The sequence below is a fragment of the Acanthisitta chloris genome, unplaced genomic scaffold, assembly GCF_000695815.1.
Source record: "Acanthisitta chloris isolate BGI_N310 unplaced genomic scaffold, ASM69581v1 scaffold25842, whole genome shotgun sequence".
NCBI lineage: Eukaryota > Metazoa > Chordata > Aves > Passeriformes > Acanthisittidae > Acanthisitta > Acanthisitta chloris.
This window is the reverse complement of record NW_008660263.1, coordinates 4616-15871: the sequence shown is the minus strand read 5'-3', so window position 1 is coordinate 15871 and position 11256 is coordinate 4616. Positions and strand designations below refer to the sequence as shown.

Here is an 11256-nt window from a genome sequence, read left to right as displayed (position 1 = left end):
CTCGGAACTGTATAGAAGGCTTGCGGGAAAAGAACCTCCATTAGTACCCATTACGCTGTGATTTATGTTATGGGCTTAAAATAGCAAAAAATTAAACAGTTCTATTTAATCTACAGTCTAAAAAAAGGCACGAAGACTTTGTGGGAAAAAAAAATTGTAACTGTTCAGATTACATTTCCAAGAACTTTAACAGAGAGTTGCTTTGATTTGCGCTTTGCTTGCTGGCAGGAGTGAAATTGAGACAACTTCACCGTCTGCAGAGGTAAAGAATATCCTTTTGGCATGGCAAGTTTGCCAGCTCTATGCAAATGTTATTCAACAGAAGCAACTAAAACCTCTTGTGATTGCTTTAAAACATAATCTTTTTGGTCTGCAGCACATTGCACTTACCAAAGTACTCAGTGATGATAGAGTGGGTCTTAGGGCAAGACCAAATACAAAGAGCCCTTTTTAATCTGAACATAGGAATGAACTCTGTTCACAGCTACACAGTCTGCTTTCAATTAAATGAGCATGAAATACACAAATACTATAAAATAAATACAATACATTCAGAGTTTTCTACATTGTAGAGAGCTTTTAAGACTTTCCTAGCTCCCCAGTGTAATGCATATAGAACATTCCCTTCTATACAGTGCTACCTCCATGTGCCCTCACCTCTGTTAAATGCAACATAGCTCAGACAATCTTCCTCTTTTGCCTGGATTCTCATCAGTCTCTGATTCTGTAAAACATTAGATCACTTCTTTAGGAAAAAAAATATTGCACTTTTAAAAATGCATAAAAATCGAACCGAGTTCCCATTAACTCCATCACACAGTCTGTTATTTAAAATAAGACTTTTCCAAAAATGTTTCTCTAGTTGGTTTGTGTTTTGCCTTCATTTACAGCATTCTCCATCAGGATATCCTCAGAACATTCTTCCTTAGCAAATTCCTTACAGTTTTGCCATCAGACGTTTGACACACAGCGTGAGCTATCTGAGACATGCGGCTGGGAGTCACAGGTCTGTCCACAGGTTCAGGATTTCATTGTACAAATGGGAACTACAATGACCAGAATAACTGTACAAGCTGCTGCTGCGATCAGGGCAGCAATCTTGCAAACCTTTGCTCTTCTGAACTCGGCTTCTTTCCGTTTTAATAAGGAATCATAGCCAGGAGTATAAATGTCTTCCATCCAGTATTCTAAGTTGTTTGGGTTTAATGATTCTTGAGTCTAAAAATTAAAAGGAAACAGTTGTTAATTGTCTGGGATCTGACATTAATAAAATAAATAAATCAAGCAGATGTGCCTGAAGGCCTCCCAACTGCATCTGGATCTGCTGTCAGGATAAAGTGGGTTATTGCCACTTATCACATCCCTTCAGCTCTTGGTCTCAGTTCCACAACGCTGACGAAAGTGGAAACAAAATACTGCAAAAAAATAAACTCCTGCACCAGTAAAATTCTGCTGCAAAATCCCTCACATACCTCTGATTTGCTGGAAACTTCATCATCTCGGATGGCATTTAAATAAAATCTCTTTAATCTGCTAGACAGCAGAGATGTCAGCACTCACCTGCCTGTTGCTGTTAATAATTTCTACATTATTAAAGCCCAACTGACGAGAAGAGCTCTAAACAGAAGCTCCTCACACACTACATTTGATAAAGCTAACCCTAATTTTGCTACCATGACTTGCTTGTGGGGCACGATCACCCAGCCCCATCCAGCACCCAGTCCTGCTGGAAGGGCAATTTCCAGACCCCTCTGGAATGGCAATGCCTGGGGACACTGGGCCTTCCTGGCACTACACAACCATGGGCAGCAGATGCTGAGCACTTCATGGAGGAGGATTCCAAGAGAGTTTCCCTGAAGACTTTACCCTCCCGTTCCACACAGGTGGCAAAAAAAGAAAAAGAAAAAAAAGAAGAAAGAAAAGAAGGAAAAAAAATGAAGGGAATCTGAATTGTTCACAAAATGAAAGGCAACCTGGGGAACTTTATCAGTATTTCCATCTGAATTAGTTATTTCCTTCTCTTTATCTTTTAGGCTTTTGTTCCTAAGCATTTATGGACTCTTCAAGCTTTGCATTTCTACCTTGCTTGGATTTTTCCCCTTCAACCTTTGGGTTAGAAGAAAACAGGGAGAAATGGGGGAAACCCAAACACTAGGCATTGTGTTGCACTTACCAGCAGAAAGGAGTAAAACAAAAACAACATTTTGAAAAATGACAGTGTTTCTTCATAGCTGTCTCCTGTGTCTGGGGCTCCAAAAGGCTATTTCTTTAAAAAAATAAATAGGTTTCACATTAAAATGTTCCAGTGAGAATAGCCTAATACACACACCATTTCTTGCTTATAACAGACCTGACCCAAAGCTTGTTGGGCTCTGCAAAGAAACTCCAGTTGACTTGAGAGGGATTTGGGTAAGCCTTTAATTGACTAATTCGGATTTTGTGGCCACACGATACTGGCTGAAACCTTGCTTTGACTGAAAGTCATGTTTGCTTCAGGTACAGAACTACTACAAGAAGTGATTTTATAGCTACCCCAGAGATAAACAATGAAAACTGAGCAATAGTTTTATGATCATTTAATGGAGCTCTCTGTGATAGTGTTAGTATGCTGAAACAGACCATCAGCCACATCTGGGATTGAACCATTTGGGCTCCAAATGACCTGTTCCAGCCTTCTGAAAAAAAATCAGCGACCTCATCTCTAAATGCATCAGAAAATAGCCAGACACTGTTTCATCCCAGTGGATCATCATAAACAGAGCAAAGCGATGAATCTCACACAGAGCCCACACCTTGGACAAGCACTGGTCTGACTAGTTTTGCAATTTCTGGATTTTTTGAAGGAAAACCCAGCAGACTTGTCAAGCTCCAGGAGAAATCTTAAGTAAACAAAGGTAGAAAACCCTGAAGATAGCCATTCTCTGCTTCAAGGAAATTGCAGTTTTGGACCCCTCTGCCTTGGCATTGACCTTTTAACTACTTCAGAAGGAAGATGCATTATTAAAAAGGCCTATTACTGTTAATCAGCTTCCTTTCCCATTTCATTGCCAGACGTAGGAATGTTCATTAAGGCATAATGTATTTACTTTCAGTTCTAATAAACTTAATCACTGGGGGAAAAAAAACCCCACTCATCAGTCTGTGTCTATTTTTTAAGTTTGTCAGTAAGCTCTATTAGAAAGTCTAGACATGGACTTTGTGGGGTAGATGCAATTCTGACAGTCCTTTTTGGAGGGAGAGAATCAAACCAGTAAAGTTCTATCACCTTTATCCTAAAGACAAATGATGGCAATAAGCCGATTTCTCTGGTTTGCTCACAGTCACACAGAGCTGCTTACAGAGAACGAAACAGCCCTATGAGGAGCAGATGGAGAACACTTCTCCCAAGGGAGCTCTGCTCCCAAGTATCACCTCCCTTACTGCCTCACACAGTAGGCAAGGGATGCTTTGTGACTGCCTGCTGCAGAGGAACTCCTTCCAGCCTATTCCTACTCTAGCATGCAGTCTGCAATGCCAGGGTTAGGAATTTAATAAGCCCCCTAAATCTTTTAAGACCCAAAAAGTAGCAGGCAGCTGAGGTAAGATGCAGCCTGGTCCCTGTGCTGCTTGGTTTCTCTCTGAGTGCACTTCAGCTACAGCAAGGACCAGGGGCTGGTGAGGACAGGGAGGTTTGCATGAGCTGAGCAAGGAGGTGAATTAGTTGTGCATAAACACTCATGGGAGCTGCACTACAGCACTGTGTGAGTGATGGTTTTAACTCCAAACCAGCCAACCTGGGGTCTTGGGGCATGGCATGGGTCATAGAATCATAGAATTTTAGAGGTTGGAATGGACCTTACCGATCATCTAGTGCCAATCCCCTGCCATGGGCAGGGAGACCTCCCCCCTAGACCAGGTTGCTCAAGGTCCCCTCCAGCCTGGCTCTGAACACTGCCAGGGTTGGGGCAGCCACCACTTCTCTGGGCAACCTTGGGTCCTGAGACTTGGGGTATCCAAGTCTTTCTCACAGTATCCTGATGCTTTCCTAATGCTTAGCCTGATGGGTTTGGAGTTGGCTTAGGTACCTCAGCACTGAGACATCAAGGGCTGACATGGAGCAGCAAGTCTCAGGCTCTTGCATGTTCACTTTGCCTGCAGAGAAGCTGTGGAGACAAGCCCTGGTTGAGCACAGCTGTACCCCACAGACTGCTGGCCACAGAGCCTGACTGAAGTGCTGACATGCCCCGAGCTGTAGGTCAGTGTACCCCAACTGCTGCCAAGCCTGCAGGTAGCTGGGGCAACCTGCTCTGCTCTGTGGTATGCACACACCTGCAGGGAGCCTAAAATGCCTGGGGTCAGCATCAGATCCCTGACTGGTTCTACATTCTGCTGTCAAAGTGCATATAAATGATAAGCAGTGAGCTGTGCATCAGCGTGGATTTAATTATGTGACGCATTCTGGGTTTCAAGACCAAATACTTCAACGTTTGTTTGGTCATATTTTGGATTTCATTCTTCAGACTTCCTCCTTAAACTTCTGCTCAGATATCTTCCTTCCCAAATGTCTTGTGTTTATCAGACTAGACAGGGACACTAGACAATGCGGTCACTCGTTATATGTGAGGTTTGTGATTTCAAATAGAACACAGTTTGGGAAAATTTAAATCCAAATTTTGAATTTGTCTCCCAGTAAGTTGCTCTCCTGTGCTTGTTGCACAAGAGCCTGCACACCTCCAAGCTGAACCAAAATGCAAACAAGACACACCATTAGCTGCTCTGCTCTTCACATGATTCTGGTTTCCAACAGCCACTTCAAAGCTGCAATGGTGACATGTTTCGAAACCAGTCATGGTACTGAACATTTTCTACAAGTATTTTATGTCTCACGTTCCTAGTAAAATGGAAAAAAATCCAGAACACTTCAATTCTCTCTGAATAATTCAGACAGGACAAAGACAGAATGAAAATCAGCAATTCCAGCTTCTGCACCACTCTGCCTTGCTGCAGTTAGGGACCAGTTCACCTCTGCACTCCTTTATTCCTTATCTCCTCTTTAGAGTTACTAAAACCACAGTGGCTTAGCAGACATCTCTCCATTGCAGAATAAGCTGGGAGCATCAACCTGTCAAGGATCACCATTCAGCAATGAAACATCCACATTCTTCATTGTATCTGGCCAGGATGGACAGAAATAGCAAGATTAAAGACTCAACACTGCATAGCTCCTTCCTGATTTATCCAAATCCCTTCTTAAATGCATATTCTGGCAACATTCATTCACAATCAAACCATTCAAATTAAACAAATGGGACTCACTTGTAGATCCAATGCCGCAATCTTGCCTTTATCCCCCGAATTCCTCGTGTATTCCTCTATGGTCCACGATGGCTGCGCACGTTTCACTTCAGCCAGCTCTGTCAACCTCATGTCTGTGTAGAGTGGGTTGCTTTTCATGTGTGACTTGAGTGATGCAGGGTAGGGATGAGGACTAAAGACTTGTTCAATCAAGAAAGCGTCTTTTGGTTGTTTAGAGTGTCTATGTGGCTGTGGGATTTCGTATTGCCTGTCTGCCTGCAATAGGGTTCAAAAGAATTTGAGAGAAAAAACAGGACTATGAGGGAGTTAAACATAAAGGTCAGAGATATTCCTTTCAGAATCACCATATGATAAAAAATTTAGCAGCTACGACAAAGATGGTCTTCATCCATTTGCCCACCTTCTTCTCACAACCAGATCAAAGAGATATTTTACAGACACAACTCCATGGTCACTCTAACACAAACACAATGCTGATACTGCAGAGGAAATTCAGGTTTTGTACTGTTTACAGATCATAAAACTATTCTAAAATGGCCCTCAGAAGCCTAGGTGATCTGCAAAAGCTGAGACACATGTAGGCTTCTGGGTTTATGTTTCCAGATCAAATCTTAAGATGAAGCAGCCTTAAGGGAAGATCCCAGCTTGACACTGCACCATCCATGGTATGATCCAGTGTCAGCCACAGTCCACTGCAGGAGTGAGGAAGAGACTGTCAAAGTGAACATGTCATCCTGAACAGAACAATGTACAGAAAAGCCAAGGCCTGGGCTTACTAAGGGAAACTTTCTTCCCCTTCTGCAGTCTAATAATAACCCATGGGTTTTGGTTTCTTGTTCACCCAACTGCCCTTATTTCCATCAAACCTCCTCCTCTCTTTTCTCAACCCTTCTGTGCCCTCATTCCTCATTGAAAGGAGGCACAGCATGCCCATCATACGATGTCAACTGACAAGGGAGCTGAAGGACCACAAACCCCACACTGTCCACGAAACAGAAATAACCACCCACACCCTGCAGAGTTTCAACTGAGCAGTGACCAGTGCCCAGCACACGGACAACCACAATATCCATGTGATCTGTGAAGAGGGCAGTGGGCAGCTGTTGGGAGGATGGGCAGAGCTTTTCTGAGCAACCAAACCAAGACCACAGCTATGCTGCAGTTCCACAACAGGAGGCCTAAGACTCATTTAAATGACTGTGAAAGTCAGAAAGAGAGAACTGTAACTACAATGAGCATCTCACAGTACACATACAAGGGTTCTTTTCTTGAGAGATTTGAAGCCATGAATCTATTTTGTTTGCTTTTAAATATGCACATACTTCTCTGATAAAAGCTGTCACAATTCAATTCAAAATATTCCTTCTAAAACAACCACTAGAGAATTTCAATTTTCCCCACACCTTTTTCACCAAGGCCTCCTCATATTGCCACTGATGATGAAGAATACCATCATCTTCCAAAGATGTCCCCACATTACTCCCCTCCCTTTTCAAAAAAGCAAAGCTTTCAAGGAACAACTTGGTCATTTTGCAGCTGCCAAGCAAGAACATACAGGCACAAAATCACTCAATTACGATAACAATAAAGACAGGTATAACATGGCAGGGTAAAGTATTGTCATACCCCAAGGCTTGTGATGACTGTGGAAGACATTCATAACTAGACTATTTTTAAGCACTTATTATGTGAGTTAAAGTTGAAATTACCTCTTTAGATTTCCTGTGCCAGTCCTTATTTTCTCCTCCATCTCTCTCTTTCATCTCCTCCTCTGTAATGCCAACTTGGTTGGTGTAAGTAATAGCTCTCCAGTCTCGGGGAGAGTTTGAAATACTTGCTATTTTGGATTCAGTTGCACTGTTTTCTTCTGTTAATGATCTTGATGACCTCCTAGTAAACAAGCTTTTTTTTAAGGCTTTTACTCGAAGACTCTCACTATTACTTCCACTGGCATCCGAACAGCACCATTCTGGATTATTCTCCAGTTTGCCTCCATGAGGAGTATTGTGGCACTGAAATATCTGTGGGGAGTTACTCTCATCTGAGGCAGCCTCACTCGTCAAAGAATTGAGATCTATTTGTACGCTGACCTTCTCTGGCTGCTGGATTTTTTGATCCAGTTTGCTTAATTTTCCCAGGACTTGAGAGATTTCTTCTCGAACGCCTGAGAGAGATTCCAGTTTCTTCTCTATTTCACCAATCCTCAAGACTAATTTGCAGACACTCGTTTTCAGTTCATCATCCGTGTTACTGATATCTGCACGGACCACTTTATCCAATTTGTTACAGGCACTCCCATTGGAGATCTTAGTCAAATTGTGCTCAGGTGAGCTCTCACAGTCTGATTTATGCACCTGAGACAAGGAACCAGTGCTGTTGTAACATGAAGACTGCATCACTCCTGTGGAGCCACTGATACTCATGTCATCCAAAAACCGGAAAATGTCACTGATGTCATCACTGACGATTTCAGAGTCATCGTCTGACTGCTTAAGAGAGTGACGCTCGCCATACTTGCCTTGACCCACTGCACACAAATCCTTGCATTTCTTGTGGTCTAAAACTTGCTGCTCTGTTTGTGTCCCAACACTCATGGTCCTGTCAATGCTTAAGATCTGGACAGAAGTACAATTAATGCTTTTATCTTTAAACTTTTTGACTGGCTCGTGTTTCTCCACATCTAGAATGGAAGGAATTTCCTTGGCTTTATGCCCATTGGGTTTCACAGAATAGTTTGCCTGCATAATTGGTTGCTGATCCTTAGTGTTTAGGTAGGCCTGATGTCTGTCAACTGAAGGGAAGTTTGGAGACGGGTTGCTCGAGCTCTGGTATCGTGGCTTGTCTTCAGACGGCTTCCTATTGAAAAATGATCGCTCAAAGTCAGGGACCTCCTCAGTATTCAAACTCCAGCTTTTAGCTGGCCAGGCAGTTTGCTTGGCTGGCTTTCCAGTCCACTTTTTGGTGTCCTGGGGCCCAAGAACAGTAGTTGGGCCAAAATATGTTGAAGCTTGAAGATCATCTAAACTTTCATGCTTTGCTCGTCTTTTGTCTGGTATAGGAGAATAAACTGGATTCAAGTACTGGCTGCTGTATGGCATTTCGAAGCTGTGGTTGAAGAAAGTCTGCTTAGAGCTTTCTTTCCTGTTCTGAGGCTCTCTGTGTCCATCTTCTGGTGTTTTGTTGGATGGTATTAAGTTGGGAGATATTGTAAGCAGATTATGAAAATCTTCTTTGAATATATTTCTTTTCTGGACACATGACTGCATCATGAACGGCTCGTCATTTGAAATGAAAGTCTCTTTTATGCCTGCACTTATAGGCAAGGAATCCTGGTCTGAAATAGATTCATTTTCAATGTTCATAGGAAAGTATGTACTCTGCATCTCACACGGTGGGGACGTGGCGATGGAGTAGGATGCCAGTGCCTGCAGCCTGTCCAGAGAGGCAGCACGGCCCTTCATGTCCTTGTTAACACCAAGCAAAAAGTTAGGCTCTGATGAGGGGACAAACTGTTGGCAGTCTTTGCAGTCCATCTTTCTGCATTTTGAAGACCTTCTGACTGGAAAGCCCCGGTTAAAGTCCTGGTCGCTCAGCTCACAGTTGGGCACACAGTCAGGCACACAGTCTGCCATATTGCAGATTTCCGTGTCAGACCTACAGGACTCGAAGGACTCCTTCTTCTTCACTTTCTGCCTTGCTACTGGAAGCTTCTCCTTGGCCACTCCCCCATTCATTTGTATGAGGTTGAATATTGTTACTATATCTGCTGCAACCATGATTTTCTTTGATTGCTGATTGTTTACAGTGCATCTCATTTTGTCTTTGAACAAAGTCGCTGGGAAATTAGGATCCAAGCAAGCAGTGTAAAACAGCACACTTCTGAGCTTGGCCAGCTGGGATAAATCAAACCTTGCACACAGGGACTTGCAGAGATCCTGGTAAGAAACAGTATTCTGCTTCGTGTCCAGCTCCTCCAATATCTTCACCAGGAAGAGCGAGGATTCCTGGTTGGACTCCATGGTTTAAGCGTATTTTGTTGTTTAGCCTGGAAACTGTGTTCCACTTCTACAGCAACACAAAAAAGATTGTAAGTCACTCACAGATAATACCCAGGACTTTGTAATTCAGCCACAGATGGGGCCTGACTCCCTAGCCATGCAGTCCAGGGCTTGCTTGTATAACCCAACCTCATGTTCTGAACTCCAGGCTGTAATCCTAGCATCAATGAAATCAATACTTAAATGGAATCAGGGTTTCATCCAAGGAAGCTCATCTGTGCCAGTGTCTACTAAAGCAGCCAAATGAATAAACAACAGAAGCTTTGGAGGGGCTGAACTAATGGCAGATAGACAATCCCAGTCTCCTTGCTATGGGGCTTTCACAGAAGTTCTTACCAACTTGTTAGAGGTTCAAACCACAGACACATCATATTGCTTGGCAGTAATTCTAGCCCTGGCCTAAATAGAGATAATCTATTGCACCATGACAACCCCAGCTGTTTTCATATCTCAATGCAAGTGCCTCTCAGGAAGATTTTCTGACAATAAACTTCTGACACGGTTTTAGAAGTTATCTGAGCACATAATTACCATCTTGCTTATTTTAAATCACTATTTTCTCCTCTACTCTGAATTAACTCCTCTGGATACAATGACTGTTTTTCTCCAGAAGAACATTTTCCTAAGTTTATGATTCAGGAATGGAAAAGTTGCCAGGTCCCATGTGAAAAGTCTGTGTGACCCTCCATTCCAGCTCTATAGTGCAAAATTTAGCAAAGAACAGAGAGAGTGAAACAAGAAAAAAAATCCCACTGAACCTTGAAACCAATCCAGCAGATGCTAGAGGGCTGCCTGCCAATCAGGGTGGATTTGAAGACTGAGAAATATCAAGGACAGAGAACATCCTCTTCAGTGATGTGCTCCCAGAGAAACACAGGACTACATATCCATTCACCATCCCAAAATGACAGGGCCGAGGTGGAGAGCAAAAGCTGCACATTTATGGGGATAACAGGAATAGCTTGAACAAGCACAGCTAACACTAGCAAACATCTTGGGAAGGATATAAATCCCTGCACTCTCAGAGTTGAAAACCTCTAGCTGTTATGGATTAGGAAAGGATGTTGATGGGGTACAGATGACTTTTCATTCATCTATTGTGAATATCCTTGTTGGTGTCTCTCCTGTTGGCTACTGGGAGAGACAGAGCACGGGATGATGCAGTCTGCCAATTCCTATGTTTGGTCACTTTGTTATTCTTACTGATAGGAATGACAAATATTTTCCCTTTCCCTAAAAGGTACGGTACCTTCCCCCATTCATTCCCACTCTTAGATGACCCCTGGAACTAGCCTCTCCATCTGTATCAAGTACAGAATATCCACCCAAATGGCAAAGCAGAGAAGCCAACCTTACAAGGTTTATTATTAGTCATTTAAAAAGTCATGTCCCACCTAAATACTCAGGACTCCTGAGCACCACTCCAGGAATACAGGGTTCCTGTTTCCTCTCTTGGAGCCTTTCATCTTGCATTACACACTGGCAATCACTATCAGTACCAGAAGCTATAGTACTCCAGCTTTAATAGCAAACACCACTGTAGCATCTTCCAGAGGGACAAAAGAAAACCACCAGGTTGCCCATAAGAACAAGAAACAAGTCTCCATGCAGACTTGGATGTTTATTTAAGTAGCATCTTTTTACTGCATGTGATCAGAAGTTGAGCAGCAGCAATGTGAATGTACTTTAGTGATTGTAAACCCAACTCTCAGAAACCAATGGCTACAGGGATTTTCCAACACCTTCACTGCATGCATGTTTGCTTTTAAAGCTCCTGTATTATGCACAGCAGCACAACTCTTCTGTGAGCTGACAAAAGAGAAAAAATACTTTACTGTTCCATGCTCAGCTCCAAAAAGTAATGCTAAAGGCTGGAGGAGGGAGCTTGTATCCCTTTTCTTTC

General features: G+C 42.8%; 1 protein-coding gene across 1 annotated transcript; it reads right to left on the bottom strand.

Moving 5' to 3' along the window:
• Window positions 1–344: 344 nt before the first annotated feature.
• KIAA1024 (KIAA1024 ortholog) lies at window positions 345–9362 on the bottom strand. The gene is made up of 3 exons (XM_009069764.1): window positions 7005–9362; window positions 5296–5550; window positions 345–1218 (listed from the first exon to the last, which is right to left on the bottom strand). The coding sequence occupies exons 1-3, from the start codon at window positions 9312–9314 to the stop codon at window positions 1021–1023; spliced, it is 2763 nt and encodes a 920-aa protein (XP_009068012.1). The 5' UTR covers window positions 9315–9362; the 3' UTR covers window positions 345–1020.
• Window positions 9363–11256: the final 1894 nt, after the last annotated feature.